Source organism: Sapajus apella, unplaced genomic scaffold (assembly GCF_009761245.1).
Source record: "Sapajus apella isolate SASKATOON/1434 unplaced genomic scaffold, GSC_monkey_1.0 scaffold22, whole genome shotgun sequence".
Classification (NCBI taxonomy): domain Eukaryota; kingdom Metazoa; phylum Chordata; class Mammalia; order Primates; family Cebidae; genus Sapajus; species Sapajus apella.
Window position 1 is genome coordinate 26649534 of NW_022436962.1, and position 17230 is coordinate 26666763.

The 17230-nt window shown below is 44.7% G+C and overlaps 1 protein-coding gene across 5 annotated transcripts in view; it reads left to right on the forward strand.

The window, feature by feature from the left end:
* The window catches only part of CNIH3 (cornichon family AMPA receptor auxiliary protein 3), a 285107-nt gene that overhangs the window by 217601 nt on the left and 50276 nt on the right, over positions 1–17230 (forward strand). For all 5 annotated transcript variants that reach the window (XM_032289389.1, XM_032289388.1, XM_032289390.1 and 2 more), the window contains 2 exons: positions 8716–8784; positions 12564–12611. In XM_032289389.1, the coding sequence (XP_032145280.1) occupies positions 8716–8784; positions 12564–12611 (117 nt within the window). The remainder of the gene's footprint in view (positions 1–8715; positions 8785–12563; positions 12612–17230) is intronic.

Below are 17230 nucleotides of genomic sequence, written 5' to 3' on the forward strand. Positions count from 1 at the left end.
TGCTCGTGGTTCTTAAGGCTCGGCTTTGGAATTGGCCCAGCCCCATCTTTTGTAGAGCCTGTTCTGGGTACCGCACAGCACAGACGGTCCCCACTCATGATGAGAGTGGACACTGCTCCTGAGACAATGATAAGAGACCCTGTGTGGGCTCTGAGGGTGACAGTGCCAGGACAGGCCCCTTTCTTCTGTGGTCCTGAGGCTCCTCATCCATAAGTGGAGGAGGCTGGGTCGCACACTTTTCCCACCTTACTGTAAAGCAGCTTCCTTCCTAAGAGGAGCATGTGCTGAGATGCTGGATGCCGTGATTTCTGATGGTTTCTCACATGTGAAAAGGACCCACTGGTCATCGCTCTGCCATCTTCCAACCAAGCCCCCCTGGCCGGGGCCCAGCACACTGCCTAGAGCCTATGACAGTCCCTAGTATTGGGGGCTTGTGATGGTTAACTTTGCGTGTCAATTTGACTTGGTTATAGTGTCTAGCTATGTGGCCAAACATTTTTCTGGATGTTTCTGTGAGGGCATTTTTTGGATGAGATTAACATTTAAATTGGTAAAGCAGATTGCCCTTCCTAATGTAGGTGGACCTCATTAGAAAACCGCACAGCTTTTGCCAGTGCCTAAATGCTAAGATGGGTTAACCTAAATATATCCTCTGACTCCCTGGGTATGACTTGCTTAGGATTCATGATCTCTTTAAATATTGCCCTGAACACTGACTTTTCATTTGGGTGAATCTGCTACTTCTTGGAACGGACTTGAAAGCTGTCAGCCCAACACCTGTTCCACAGCCTGCACAAGTGACACTGGTTTCACACTGCTCAACTTGTATCAGCAGTGGCCCCTCAGTCATGTCCATGCAACTCCTTTTGTTAGAGTGAGAGACCACAATTAGCAAACACACTCAGTCCTGCAAGTCACATGAGGGCCACTTCACCGGTGGAGCAGATGGGCCAAATGGCTCCTTGTCACACCGTCTACTTTGGGGAGGTGCAGTTGGATGAACCCTGCACAAGTGGGATCCTGGCCAGCCCTGAGCCTTGACCTCCCCTCCCCCTGCTGTCCGTCTCACTCTCTGGCTTCCCCGGTGCAGGCCTCTGCGTGCCTCACACCTGCCAAGCTTATTTCCTGCTTCTGGCATCTGCAGCATGATTTCCATCTCTGGAAATTTCTTCCCAGACCTTTCCTCATCTGGCTCCTGGTCATTCAGGTCTCTCAGCTTAGATACCTCCTCAGAGAGCCTTTCTTGACCACCTCCCTCTCTACTCCTAATTCTATTTCTTCCTTTTAGCTGTTTTATTCTCTTCACACAGTCTGCCATTTTCTGATGCTTTCATTATCTATTTGTTAATTATCTCTTCCACTCTTACCCTTGATTATAATTTCTATGAAGGCAGGGACCTTTTCCTCTTTCTCACTCCTGTTCTAGAGAGCCAAAAATGGTGCCAGGTGCATTGTGGGTCTCTAGTCAACATTTTCTGGGCCTCTTCAGTAACTCAATACTTTCTTTTTACCCGTTCAAGTCACAGAGGGGCAGCACAGTGTGCTGGATGGAGCACTAACTGGTCAAAGACTCAGAGACCTGGGTCCGGTGTGGGTTGTCCCTCACTCATCACGTAAGGTGGAGTACGTCATTCAAACACTCTGACTGGGTCTTGGTCTCCTGAACTTGTGTGCTAGGGGGACATCCCTATTGAGTTCACAGAGTACTTGTGCAGGTCAAGTTATGTCTGTCAGATAATGCAATACACATGCAAGGTAGTGAGGTCTCAACCATTTAAGAGCTTGCAGAAATAAGAGGAGAAAATGCAGGGAAGAGAAAGTCCCAGAGAAAACCAGCCTCTTCCAATGCTAAGCTCTGATGGGGCAGCCCTGGGGACTCATTAGCTAATGCACGTTGACATTTTGATCATTTCTTCATCTTGCAGGAAGGTTTTTTATTTTTATTTTTTGCCATAGTACAGCATGGTTATTTTTAGCAAAATAATGATTTCCAACAAGTGAGATAACTTTTAAAAAATCTCCTGATTGTAAATTCTGTGAACCCAAAGAAGGAAGCATGAGATGCTTTATAGTTTCCCAATTTTAGAGGCTTGATGGAATCTGGGTGATCTAGGCTTAGGGCAGACCCAAGCAGCGACTGACCTTGTGGTAGTCCTTGGTGAAGCTCTGCACAGTGGGATTTCGTGGATCGTTGCTTCATGGTCCTGTGGTTGAGGGAAGAGAGAGAGGCCATAGGCTGGAGGGTTGGGGCAGGGCCTTTTGGGCTGAGCTTGCCTAAGCCTAGCGGTGGTAGGAACAGGGTTCAATGTTCATAGAAACAGCTTCATATCTAGAGTGTTCTCTGTAGCTGCCCTCCTTTCTGGACTTCTCAGTGGCTTCCCCTGGCTCTGCTTCTCAAGCCTCCAGCCTGGTACTCCACTAAGTCCTGCTGTCTGCCCTTATATATTGCATTATGCTACTGATGTAACTTGATCCTTCTCTCTCCTTCTGGTGCTGCATCTCCTCAGGACCTCCAGTTTTCTACCCCAGAGCCTCGTCCTTGCCCCACTTTTTCAGGCAGGGCCCAGCCCCAGGCGGCACAGAGGCAACCTGGCTTTCAAGGACTTCAGTTATGCGACTTGGGGAAGAAGATCGCTCTTGCTTTGTTTCCACTGCTTTGCTGCCAACTTGTCTTACGTTTTCTGTAATTACTTAAGCCTCCACCTCAAAAGTCTGTTGAGAAAAAAAGCAGGGGAGATGTCCAATGAGGGAGGGCAAAAATAAAAATAGGCATGGCTCCCAATATAAATCTGCAAATTTGACAACTTTGATGAAATGGGCCAATTCCTTGAAATCACAAACTATCAAAGCTCATGTCATAGGAAATAGATAACTGGAATAGTCCTAAATCTATTAAGTAAATTGAATTTGTTGTTTAAGCTTTCCCACAGAGAAAACCGTTAAACTTTAGAAAAAAAATTAGTGAAAACCTTTGTAATCTTAGTTCTTAGATCAAAAAGAGTTCATAGGTTCAATACCAAAATATGATCCATAAAAGAAAAATGGAAAAATTGGATAAACCAGTGTTAAGTGAAAAACTTTTGCTCTGAGAAGCATACTGTCAAAAATGAAACGACAAGCCACAGCATAGAAAACAGTATTTGCAAATTACATGTTTGACAAGACGCTTGTATCCAAAATATGTAAAGAACTCTCAAAGATCATCAATCAGAACAAAACAATCAGCTAATTTGCTTTTAAAGAGAAAATTATTTGGACACCGTTTCATCAAAAAAGATGTACAGATGGCAGCTAAGCCCATGAAAAGATACTCAATCCTTAGTCAGTGGAGGAATGCAAATTACAACTATGATGATACCTCAACACACCTACTGAAATGACTAAAAAAAACAAAACCAGACAAAACAACCAAAAAACAAACTGACAGTACTTAGTTTTGTCTAGGATGTGAAGTGATTGGAAGGCTTATGTTGCTTGTGGGAATGCAAAATAGTGCAGCCACTTTGGAAAACAGTTTGTCAGTTTCTTATAAATTAAACCCACACTTACCACATGGACCCTCCTATTTGTCCAAGGAAATTGAAAACTTGTGTTTAGATAAAAGCCCTTGTGTAGATGTTTATAGCAGCTTTATTGATAATTGTCAAAATCTGGAAACAACCCAAATGTCCTTTAACGGGCAGATAAATAAACCGTAGTTCATCTGTACATTGGAGTACTACTCAGCAATAAAAAGGAACAAACCGTTGATACAGGCAACAGTGTGGGTTAAACTTAAACACATAGTGTATTTGCTTATGCTTACAAAAGAAAGCAGGCTCAGAAGCCCACATATTCCATGATTCCATTTGTGGGACTTTCTGGAGAAGGCAAAATTAGAGGGATGGAGAACAGATTAGTGGTTGCTGGGCAGGGGCAGGGGTGAGACATGGTGGGGGGGCATTGCAGAAGGGGATTTTGGGGGTGATAGAACTGTTGTGTGTGTTGATTGTGGAAGTGATCACATGACTGCATTTGTCAAAATTCACATAACTTTTCACCAAAAAGAGTGAATTTTACTGCATTAAATGTAAAAATGCTTTAAAGACAGGAGTGAGAAATGAAGTGATCTTATTGTTGGTTTAGCAGTTAAAGTTCAGGTAAAGTTCAGCAGTTAAACCTGTATTGTCAGTGGCTGGGCCTCAGGGTGCAATGGAGCCTTGTAGGACACACACACAGGCCGGTCTGTGCATTCAGCTGAATTAAACTGTGCGGGCTGTTCATCTGCCCATCCTTACATCATTGTGCTTATCACACTCAGTCCATTGCTGATGCTAAGGCTTGGCACTAGGTAGAAGTCTGCTACACTCAAAAGATGAGACTACACTGTAGGGCCCATGGCTTGTATCCTCAGATAGGTCAGGAGGCTGGGACTGGGAATCTATTTATGAATTAACGCTAGGTGGCAGGGAGCTGAAACCCTGCCTCCTCAGGGAAGCTTTGCTTTGGTTCCATGGGGACAGCTGTTCATTCTTCTATACGTCTTCTGACTCCTTATTTACTTTTCTCTGTATGTACTTGGAGGCAGAAGAATGTAATGGTATTGCTCAGGTTTTAGTGTTAGGCAGGCCTTGGTTTAGATCTTGGCACCAAAGAGTGATCTTGGGCAAGTAACTTAACTACTTTGGGCCTCAGTTTCTTCATCTTTGAAATGGGACCAATAATAGTGAAGTAGGTACTATTATTGGTCCCATTTAATCCTTTGGGTGGTCAAAGGATTAAATGATAAAAAGCACGTGCAGCATGTAGCCCAGCACCTGTCAAGGTGAGCAGGCAATACCTGATAGCTGTTATTACAGTCGTTTTGGTAGCTCTCATCACACTGTAGCACAGTGGCCTGTCTACATGGCAGTCTCCCCCTCTAGACTAGGAACTTGGTGAGCATAGGCACCAGTCTTGTTGATTTTTGTGTCTGCAGTGGTTAGCCCAGTGCCTGTATATAAAGGATGCTGGCTGAATGTTGGGTGAATGGATAGATACATTGGTGAGTATATACGGGGGACAGGGAGGCTGAAAGCCTCTGTCCTCATGGATGCACTGCCATCGCCTCATCAGAAAACACTCATGAAAGGCCTCGTATCTCATGGCGCTCAAAGGCATAAGCCACTCTTCAGGCCTCCTTCATCTGTGCCAGGTGAGGCGCTGAGGTGGGCGGAGGCAGGGTTACTGGCTCTCAGCCTGGCTGAACAGCTCCAGCTCCCCATTGGCCCCTCTCCCCTACTTTAAGCTCCAGCAACCTTTGTTCTATTCAGTCCAGACGCACCTCCCTGCACTCAGATGGGGACACAGGCCCTGGGGCAGGACTGGGGATGGGGGTTGTCCACCGTGGGGGGACTTGGCTCCCTTTCCTTTATGGGCACCCAGCCTCTTTGCCAGGGTCCTGTATGGGTGCACTAACAACTGTGGAGTTCTGCAGCTGTCCAGATAGTTGCTATCAGTGACTGGATCAAAACGTGGTGAACTGTCTTTATAACTGGATAGATAACAGGTGCCAGGAAAACCAATGTCAGCCTCACAAGAGCTAGGAATGGTGAGCTCAGAGGTCTGCCCTTGGTCCTGCTTGGTTTACCTTTATATCAGAGTGAATGTGGATGTGGGTATTGAGGATATTGTGTTTTTTGCATAATAGTTGGGAGATAGGTCAATGTCTCAAAAGATGGGACCAATAGACCAGACTGAATAGGGAGGAATTAATCAGGATAAAGATTAGTTCCTGCTCTTAGGCCTCCAAACCCAACAATCCTTGTGCAGAATGAGGTGGTCTGAGTTTAACTGAACCACATGAAAAAGACCTAGGGTTTTTAGGGAATGCAAATTCAGTGTAAAGCCAGGAATGTGATATGGCCACAAAAAAGCTAATGCAGTCAGGCTGGATTAAAAGAAGCATAGACTATAGAACAGAGGTGGTGAATGACATTCTTACGCTCTGTGCCAGCCACCCTCACCTTGAAGCTAGTGTTTAATACTGACAGTCACATTTGAGAATGGACATTTACAACTGAAACATCAGTGGTGACAATCAGGATGAGGAGGCAGCTTAGTGTCAGTTTGTGTGAACAATGGTTGGAGAGATTTAACTTGAAGAAGAAAGATTTGCTGAGGTCACTGTAGCTGACAGTACTTAAAGGGATTCTTTGTGGAAGAGTGATTTGACCCATCCTGTGTGATTCTAAAGCAGTGCTGTCTGGTACAACTTTCTGTGGTGATGGGGATGTTTTATGCCTGTGCTGTGTAGTAGCCACTAGATAGGTAGGGTTGTTGAACAACTAAAATGTGTCTATGAACTGAATTTTTAATTTAATCAATTAAAAGTTTAAGCTTTAATAGCTACATGTGGCTAGTGGTATCATATTGGAGGGGATAGCTCTAGAGGGCAAATGAAAAATAGGCTGGGGTCAGCAGATTTTTTCTACAAAAGGCAAAATAGTAAATATTTTGGGTTTTGTGAGCCTTACAGCCTGTAACTACTACTCAACCCTGCCATTGTGCCACAGCAGTATAGATAAAAGAATGAATGCTACTATATTCCAATAAACCTTTATCTATGGATACTGAAACTGGAATTTTAATATAATTTTCACATGCCACAAAATATGCTCCTTTTGGTTTATTTCAATTATTTTTTTAAAATGTTAAAAACATGAAACCCCATCTCTACTAAAAATACAAAAATTAGGCAGGCGTGGTGACACACACCTGTAATCCCAGCTACTTGGGGGGCTGAGGCAGGAGAACTGTTTGAGCCCAGGAGACAGAGGTTGCAGTGAGCCAATATCGTGCCACTGCATTCTAGCCTGGCCGACAGTGAGACTCTGTCTCCAAAACACCACGAACAAAATATTCTTAGCTCACAGGTTGAACAAAAATGGGTAGCAGGCTGGATTTGGCCTTCAAGCTGTAGTTTGCTGACCCTGGCTTAGGCTGTGGGTGGAAGCTTCAGGGAGTCATATATTAGTTTAATAAGGAAAGCAATGATTAATTAGAGGTAGCCAGAAATGGAAGGAGCATCCTCAGTAAGCAGTGAGTTTCTTGTTACTAAAGGGTTTAAGTACAGGCTGGGTAATTAACTATCTGGCAAGGGACGATATAAAAATATGTTGGTTTAATACAAGTTATACTGAAATTTTCTTCAAATTCTGTAGGAGGATTGAAATCAGGATGACATATGACTGCTCTAAAATTCTACTTGCTTTGTAGAGGGAAGTCGTTTTCTCTCACTTGGTGCTTACTCTCAGCCCCATGTTGCCGGATTGGGGACATTCGGGGGTGGGAAGCTTGCTTCCTTGCTTCAGCAATTCTGCCAAGTGTTCAAGGACCCTTGGGATGTGCCTCCCTGGGGAGTTGGTTATGTCTGTTTATTTTCTTTCTTTCTGTTTTTTTCTTTCTCTCTCTCTCTCTTTTCTTTCTTTCTTTTTCCTTCCCTTCCCTTCCCCTTTCTCTTCTCCTTCCCCTTCCTTCCTTCCCTCCCTCCGTCCCTCCCCTCCCCTCCCCTCCCTTTCTTTCTCTTTCATCTTTCTCTCTCTTCTCTCTTTCCTCTGTCTGTCTGTCTTCTCGGAGTCTCACTCTGCCACCCAGGCTGGAGTGCAGTGGCTCTATCTCAGTTCACTGCAACCTCCACCTCCTGGGTTCAGGTGATTCTCCTGCCTCGGCTTCTTGCGTAGCAGGGATTACAGGTATATGCCACTAAACCTAGCTAATTTTTGTGTTTTTAGTGGAGATGAGGTTTCACCATATTGGCCAGGCTCATTTCAAATTCCTGACTTCAGGTGATCCACTCGCCTCGGCCTCTGAAATGCTGGGATTACAGGCATGAGCCACCGCGCCTGGCTATGTCTGTTTATTTTCAATAGGAGAGACTTCACTGCAAGCACCCAAGGCTTCCACACCCTAAGAAAGGACACTCCTCTGGCCAAATCCCACCTCGTTCTATTATTTATTCTTCCTGCAGTAGACCAGGTAGCTGTGGTTAGAATGTGGGCTTGTGAACCTTCACTGTCAGTTAGGCCTTTCTGTGGATGGGCCGTGTGACTGGAGCAGTCCTCTCCAACACGCTTTCCTCCAGGCTTATGGGGAAACTTGCTCTCTGGGGAGTTCTGAGTCTTCGTCCAAAATGAACTTAGGGCTGAAGTTCAAAGGACTGTGCTGTGAAGCGCTGACTGCCCAGAGCCGCCTGTCCCGGCTTGTGGACATCTGGAGATTGGTGGTTTCTGTAACTGTCAACTCTACTGCTCTGTTTTTCTCTTCCCTCTTACCTGACTTCTGTCTGTTTTACTTCCAATCACCCTTTCTGCCCACATATACACAAATAAAAAAGAAATAGCCCTTCCTGGAAGGAAAGGAGCTAAAAGTAGTGGTTTGAAGTTTTAAATTTTTTGCGCCTTCATCTAAATCCCAACATGCCCTCAGCACAGTAGACTTTCTCTACATCTTTGTAAAGCACAGAATACTTAAAAAACCTTACTGAGGACAATTTTAAGCATACACAGTAGACAGAAGGATAGAATCAACCCCGTGTGCTTATTGCAGCGTCAGCAGTCACCAGCTGCTGGCCACTCTCGTGCCGTCTACAGCCTCTTCCTTTTTCTTGTATTATTTGAAAGCAAATCCAGAGGCTATGGACATGGTGTATTGACTCATATGTGCACTAACACCTCAAATCTCTGTATTCTGTTTCAGATAATTGCCTTTGATGAGTTAAGGACGGATTTTAAGAGCCCCATAGACCAATGCAACCCTGTTCATGCGGTAAGTAGTGGATACTGGTGACGGGAAGGTGCTGTCACCCCAAGCTACCCAGGGCCTGGGAAAGAGGGTGAGAATGTAAATGATTTGAGTGCATAAAGAACATTCTTGCTCCACTGTGCCTCCCTAACTGGCTCAAGGTTGTGAAGAAGCCTTCTCACACCTGAAGTGTGCTGAGGTCTCTTGCAAATCAGGCGTGACTGTCCCAGTAACCTAGGGAAATTGTCTACTGTGCTGTGGCTCTTGAGTCCTCAAAAGCCTGGTGCTCATGTGTTTTGATTAATCATCCTTAAACAAGGAAAGTGGCTTCACGTTGGCCAGCGTGCTTGCAGGCACATGCGCACCATGAATGGATGTCCCGTGCTGCACTCTCCACTTGGGCACCAGGTTTCTCAGATGGAGATATGGAGGGTGGGTTGATGCACAAAGCCCCTGGCTCCATATCTATCACCCACAAGCATTCATCTCAGGTGGTTCTGTGGGCCTGAGGTCAGCTCACCTCTGCCTGGAGAATTTGGTGCAGTCTGATTGCTCTGGTCTGGGTTCGGGATGTGAAAGGCCACCTGCCCCAGCATGCGTGGCTCCTGGCGTCTTCCTGCTTGTCTGGCTTGGCAGGCCCTATATGCCACCCTTCCCCTGTGCCCTGGCTGTGCCTCTGACTGGGAGCTTCTGAATGGATGCTGGGTGAGGGTGGGCGTTTTGGGTATTTGTTTCTCTGGTCAGTGCAGTCCATGTCCCAGAGCCAGGGACCAACCCTGTATGTGGACAGAGCCTTTTCCAAACTTACTCCAGACCAGCACTTCTGAGTTCAAAGGGTGGTGCACACGCGGTTCATTCAAGTGTGTTTCTGAATCTAAATCCACTGGTTCTGTGTGTAGCTGAAGTTCCTTCCAGGCCATGGTTTCCAGCGCGAAGGCAATTTTTTGCCTCTTTGAGTAGCTTTGTTGACCTTTTCAGCCAGAAGTTGTAGAGAGAACAACAGGCTCTGCTATCATGGTGCCATCTTAGCCTGGAATGTTTATGGCGCGGTTGTTGATTAGCAGGGACAAAGAGGCCTCTTCTCCTTCGCTGCAGGCCCCATGAAGAAGGATATGCTTTTGGGGAGGTACCAAAAGGCCATATGGAAGAACCAGACTTCAGGATCCCCTTCTAGAAAGTCGAGGGCTGTTACTGGAGTTGTAATTTTTTTGAGTTTTTACTACGTGCTAGGAACTTCATATACATAATCTGTAATCCTCACAATAATGCTGTGAGACAGGCATCATTAACCCAATTTATAAGCCACAAAATGAACTCTTTTGTGCAGGGATTCAGAGCTCATGAGTGGTGAAGCCAGGACTTGAACCCAGGTTTGCCAATCTCCAAAGCCTGCCATCCTACCCCCTCCCCTATGTTGTCTCTTTAAGAGACCTGATTTTATAATATCTGAGGTAAGCTTTGGTGTATTCTTTGATTCCGTGAAATAGATCCAGACTCTTTCAAAGCAAGTTTTGATGCAAGTTTAAAGAACCTGCAAGATCTACTTGAAAACTTTCTGTATTTCATGAACTTATAAATATTAAAATCTATTTTGCCTCCACCTACCAGCCTCACCTGCACCTGGGATAATCTGGATCTGTCGGGCCTGGAAGGTTTCACTCTGGGTCTCATGTCTTTCTGGATGTTTTTGTGTTTGGCACCAACAGTACACAACTGGCCTGTCAATATCTACCAGATGCAGTGAGCGGCTCTGGTCTGAGAGAGAGATACTTTCATGTAGAAATGCCAGGGAAGACAAGAGCTTACTTTCCTTCCTTCTAATTGTTTGGGCTCAAATTAATAGGCAGCTCACTTAGACACCCAAAACTTTCTTGTATGATTCCAGGGCAAATGCAAGGGAAGGAATTTGTCCTGCCGCTAAATTGTATCATGCAGATTCCATGCTGGGTTGCACGTGATTGGTGAAACCATGAAATTTTTTTTGTGGAACCTTTTTCAGCTCACCTTGGTGAAGAATAAGGAAAATTAGACCGAATAAAGAAAATCAGGACTAGTATATGCTCTCTAGGGAGTTTCTGTGAAAGGCCAATGCAGGAATAGCGTTTGCACATAGTAGGTGCCCCATAGATATTTGTCGATTAAACATTGGATGAATATTGAAATGGTGGCGTAGAAATTAAATCTCAATTCTCTTTTTTTACTCCTATTGTTAAAGGCATAGTTCTAATTAGTTAACGATTAATTAAGGAGCCTGGGCCCTATGAAGCTCATGGACACAGTAAAGACTCTAGGTGCCCCTGGGGAAAAGACTCTTGTCTCGTATTTAAAACAAAAACAAAAGTAAGAACCCTAAATGGAAAAATGCTAGACATGTTTTCCCAGTTTTTATGATGCTACTCCCTGGCAGGAAGTTAAATGCTTCGGATGCCTCATTTAACTCTTCTGCAAGCTCTTAGACCTCTGTAGAGCCCCCAGAGCAGCATTTCAGACTCAGGTGGCTTAAGAAAGCTACTTCACTGATTGGTGACTCCAGCCCTGGAAGGACTTGTGTGTCACAAATAATTGCTGATCCGTATGATGTGTCTCTCAATGAGGGCATGAGGCCCATTTGCATTTAAGATGCCCTGAAGCTCCTAATATTGTTGGACCCTCTGGGATGGAGAGGAGGAGGAATGCTCTGTTTTTCTCCTCATTTCTCATGTTTTCCCCTCCTTTTACCAGCTGGACATTCAGTATTACTTTAAATTAATGGTAGATGTTGTCCTTCAGGGGCTCCGGCCTCCTGGAGAAGGAGCTAGTGTGTGTCTTGCAGCATCTCCTTTCATGCGTGTGTGCACATAAGTGTGTGTGCTTGTGTGTGCACACATGTGTGAGGAGTATGCAATGTGTCTTGCTAGCCATGTGGACACTAATATGTCCTGATGGAGGCTCCTTCCTCTGGGGTTACAGGAGGCACAGGAATCACTATATTTATGATTTAATTAGGGAAATGAAGTGTCCAAGCCACCTGTCCTTTCTGGATTCACAGGGAATCTCATTACCATTCCATCTACAGCAACCAAATTGCCTCAGTAATGAAGCACCGGGTGATGCCACAGCTGTGTTCAGCGTGGCTTTGCAAATCGTTAAAGTCACTGAAGGAAAAGGGAAGCAACGGCATTTAGTGCATGTTGTGGGCGTCATCACCTGCCCAGCCACGGGCCATCATCTTACCTTCCCTTGGCAGTGAGCCAGGCCTTGATGGACTTGAACTTCTTAAAAAGCCTTAGCCTGGGGGCATCACTGGTGTCTAATTTAGTGGGAGATTGCTTCCTCCAAATAGACTCACTTTAGAAAAACAAAACCAGCAGGCAGAGAACTTGTCTACGTTAAGTTACTAATGAGGGCACATACGCTCTTTGAGACCCAAGTGGGAAGTCCTCCTGGGAGGGCCGGCTGCAGGCTTTAGGATATTCCATGAACATGAGGTACCATTCTGCAGCTGGACCACCTTATGTGTACATGGAAGCTGAGAGAGACTTGACTGTAGATAAAAGAAATCTATGCAGGATTGAGAGGGAAGATGGGGCCATACTGTTTGCTGGGAGAGTTCTGTTAAGAGCAAATGACTATGACAGGGTAGAGGGAAGAAAGTCAGAAACTCTATTAGAAAAAGTCATTGGGTGGGAGCATGCTGGCCATGTGCATAGCAGGGGTCTCTGGTAGATTCTGTCCACTATTGGGGCTGATTGCGGGGCCTTCTCATGCTGTTTTAGCAGAACCCCTAACCTGCCCTCTCGTTTCTTTCTTGTGCGTCCTGATAGAGGGAGCGGCTGAGGAACATCGAGCGCATCTGCTTCCTTCTGCGAAAGGTCAGTGTGGTAGCTTCATGCCGAAGGATGGAGAGTCACGTGGTGGTGGGTGGGCACACAGTGAAAGAGGCTGGTGAGGCTCAGTGCCTGCTCCAGTCCTGTCCACCCAGGAAGGCAAACGGTGGCAGGGAAAGGGGAGGTGGGAGCAAGTGATCAGTTCTTTGGAAACCTTCAGAGACAGGAGGAGCTAATTAAAGGAGGTGGCCATCTATCAAAGTGTCAGGACAGCCCTGGATATTTGCAAGTGCCCTCTGGTTGGAGTTAGACACTCTTTATCGTTGCATGATAACGGATGGCATTTCCAGCTGCTGCTGCCATGGGCCTTTGTTCCTGTCTGGTGCTGGGCTCAGGAACACTCCCTGCTGACCTTGGGAAGTTTTTAAGTAGATGCTGGGTTCCGTTTGAGGTTTCAGCCTGTCACTTAGCTTTGCAATTTGATTGTCAGCATCATTGGGAGTGCTGAATGGGTGGGATAAGGAGGTATTATTAAAGGCAGAGTCATGTCATTCAGAGAGTTGCTCTGAATGGGTGGGTAGTATGTTACAGCTTCCCTAGACTCATTCAGGAAGCACATGTAGGCACACACAGTTCCAGCTTAGTATTTAGCACAGTATTTAGTATTTAGCTGGGGGCCCCTGTGTCTCCTTCCAGTCAAGAAAGTGTGTGCTTTTTGCAGCAAAATGTGGAGAATGCAACTTGCTGGTAAATAACCAAAGGACATCCCTAACCTCTGTACAGATTGGATGAACACAGTCTATAAGAAAGCCACCTGTCAGCCCAAAAGGAGTTTTTGAGCCTTATATGAATAGGACAGAAATAAAATGTCATGCCAACACTGGTGGAGCGGAAACTATTTTGTAAGCTTTTAAAGTTTTTTCTGGTATTTCAGTAATGATACCTTTCATTGAGAGAGAGCTTAATCAAGAAGCCAGTTATTTTTCTGGCTAATTACTTGTCCTTTAATATCTTCTCAGAAAGTCAGTGTGTTAAAATCCCATATCTTGTATGATACAGCAGGGAAATATGCTCCGATAAAACCTATATATGAAAATATTTATAATCCAAGGAATAAAGACTTATTAGGAAAATAACATAATATGAATTCATAAATTTATACATTATTTTTCCAGATAATATCTTAGATACTCATAACCTGCTCCAGCCCGTGCTTTTATAATCTCTGGTTTGTTCTTTAAAACTTGACACCTAAGTGGCATAGAATAGATCAAAACAAAATCAAAGTTTTGCCTTTCAGACTCTAAATTGCCACTTTTTCTCCCATCCTGAATATACCATCCTGTGTTCTTAGGCAGAACAATGTTCCATATCCATCACCTTTTAGCCCTGCTGATCCTTTTATACTTCTTGACAACTGACTCTGGTCAGATAGCAGGCAATGGCCAAGGTCCTGTGGTCCACAGCCTTGCAGCCCTGGACCTTTTAAAGGTCAGAGTCAAGGGTATGAAAGTAAGCACACTATGCAAGGATTAGCGTTACTTTTTGCAAATTTGCATATCATTTGCATAAGTTTCTTTAAACAATAAACTGAGACATTTTGCTCCAAGAAACGTTGTACTCTAAGTACCTTTTCCTGCCTTTTGACCCTTTCATTTGCACATGCTCCTTTCTCCCATGCCACTGCCTCTACTGCAGCTTCTGGGAAGTCAAATGTAGTTGCTGCTCTTGGTTATGGAAAATGCCAGGGAGAAAAGATGGACATCAGAGGACATGAAATAGTGACTTCAAGATGGTGTTGTGATTGCGCGATCACACCTTCTGCAGCTGACAGTTTTCTGGCTCCCATGGGGAGTGGCACTGGAGTAGCCAGCACCTCTTCACTAATTCAAGGCAGAAATGAGCCATGTACCTACAACTTTATTTATTTGAGACAGGGTCTTGCTCTGCCACCTAGGCTGGAGTGCAAGGGTGCAATCATAACTCACTGCAGCCTTGAGTTCCTGGGCTCAAGCAATTTTCCTGCCTCAGCCTCCTGAGTAGCTGGAACTACAGGCATGCACCACCATGCCTGGCGGACTTTTTTATTTTTTGTAGAGATGGGTTCTTGCTTTGTTGTCCAGGCTGGTCCCAAACTCCCAGCTTCAAGTGATCCCCCCACCTTGGCCTCTCAAAATGCTGGAATTACATGCACGAGCTACTATGCCTAGCCCAGCCTTCTTTCTTTATTTGTGGACTCTTTTTCCTTCTCCAGTTCTCTTGCTCTAAGCACATCTACTGTTAACAATTGGTTGTTAGTTCTTCTGTGTGCCCTGGATACCTGAGATTGTTTTCAGTGATGTCATGATTGTTACAGGACCATCAGCTTCGTACCAGGACCACCAGTTTTGTACCCTTGCATGATAACAGACCAATACACTGAGACAGCAGGAGTTATAGCAGAGAAAGAGCTTAATAATTATATGGCAGCCAAACAAGGAGGCACCAGGGAATCTCAAATCTGCCTCCTTAAGAAGTTTTGGGCTGGGATTTTGGTTGGTGGTGGGCTGAAGAACTGGGGGTTGCTGATTGGTTAGGGCATGGGAGAGAAAATCATAAGGATGTAGAAACTTTGTTCTTGTACTGAGTCAGTTCCTTGGAGGGAGTTCACAGACTGGCTGGTGTCAGTGGGCCTGGTAGAATCAGGATCTAGAAAATATCTCAAATGGGAAACTTGAGTTTTTTTTTTTTAATGTTACAGATGTTATCTATAGAAGTTAGGACCTTGTGACAGAGGCGATGGGACTTTTAAGCAGTAAGCGGCTATAAAGAGATGGGCTGTAGGGGAAGCTGGTTAATGCTTAGTTATACTTCTGTTTAAAGCTTATGCTTTTATTAAAAACAGCAATTTTGTTTTATTTTTTTTTATGAGGATCCAATTTTATGGATGATTTCAACATCATTTATTTCTGAATGTAATTTCAAATTATAGGTACTTTTGTCTAGTCTGTGAGGTCTTGTAGCTCACGTGTTATGTAGCTTAAGTTGGTAACACTATTCTCGCAAAGGCATTTAGGTCCTGGGCATGCAGGTCTGTCTCCTCTCACTAGAATGCCAGTTCTGGAAGGTCAGCAGCTGTGTTTCATGCACCATCATGGCATATGGCAGAGAATGTAGAGCAATGTGTAGCCCGTTGAAGGTGCTGAGTATTTACTAAGTGAATGAGTACCAACTTTCTGGCACTTCTGTCATCTAAATCCTTCTTCTTGGGGACACTGGCTTAGTCAATAATCTTTCTATTTCTTCATTTCAGTAGTGTCCATGACATAGTACAAAATTTACACATTTTATTACGTTTACTCCTTATATAAGATTTGTATTTAAAAATTGAGTTTAACTTAATATTTGGATTCATGATTGACACAGAAGATCTCTAACCTACAGTTTCTTCTGTCCGATTTTCTTCTGTAATACGTATACCTTCTGCCCCCTTGTAGTCTGTACTTCAATGGTCCTAATATCTGCTCTCAGCCAATCCTGGGATCTTTATATTTGTAACCTTCCAAATATAAAAGTGAGTATGCAAACTTCTACTACTTCCAAATCCTGCCTCTGCCCTTATTATTTATGTAACCCACAGTGTGTGCCTCAGTGTGACTAAACTGGGGTAAAATTAACAGTACCATGCTCATAGAGGTGTGTCAGAATTAAGTGAGATAATATATCTGGCTCATAAGTGTGCAATGCATATTAAATATTATTATTATCATCCTAACCCTTAACTCCTACCTAAAACCCTTTATAACATCCCTATGCACACCCTTGGTACTGAGGCTGGTCAAGATAATCGTTGGCTGGCTGCACCCCCTCTTAACATCCCCTCTCATTTTCTTAGGTAAATGCCATTTAATGTTTGAGCAGCATCACAAGGTGGGCCAGCCTGGGCCTCCTCCCTCCTGTCTCTCTCATTTTGCATGGGCTTCTGAGTTCAGATTCCCAAGCTGTGAGCACATGTTGGGGATGGTGGGGCGGGTTAATGGGTCTAGTTAGCAGCACCACCTTCTGGGAACTGCACCTTCCAAGAATTTCTTGGAACTAGCCTCCTAAGCACCCTAGAATGTGATGCATCTCAGCAGCTGATTGTTGTTAAACCACCTCCTCAGCTTTCTTGGGAGAAAGCAAGGGATTTTCAAAGTGGATCCAAGTTTAGCTCTGTAATTATCAGAAAATGTGTTCTTTGGGTAATTGTCTGAACGGCAGGATTCCTGTGTCAACTTGTGCTCATGATTCATTTTTTTATGGCCAAGACCCACTTGCCTCTTGAGCAGCTCTTCCCACCAGAGCATGTCATGAGCTCTGTGGGGCCCCTACAAAGTGCAGGTTTGGGAGCAGGAAGCATCCTGGAAGGCAGAGGTTGGTGCGACTGCTGCTTGCAGGCACATAAAGGGTTCTCGTGGGGAGGAGGCTGGTTCCGGTTGCATCTGCAAGTTTAGCGAGTGGGTCAAGGAAATTAAGTTAAGTGTGAGCCCCAATGATCAGTGTGAGACTAAGGAGAAACGTGCGTCATGAATGGTGGTCATCAAACTTTGGGACTGGTTGTGAAATGTTCACATTTCTCAGACAAAGTTAGGTTTTTTTGCTTTTATTTTTTGAGACAGAGTCTCTCTTTGTTGTCCAGGCTAGAG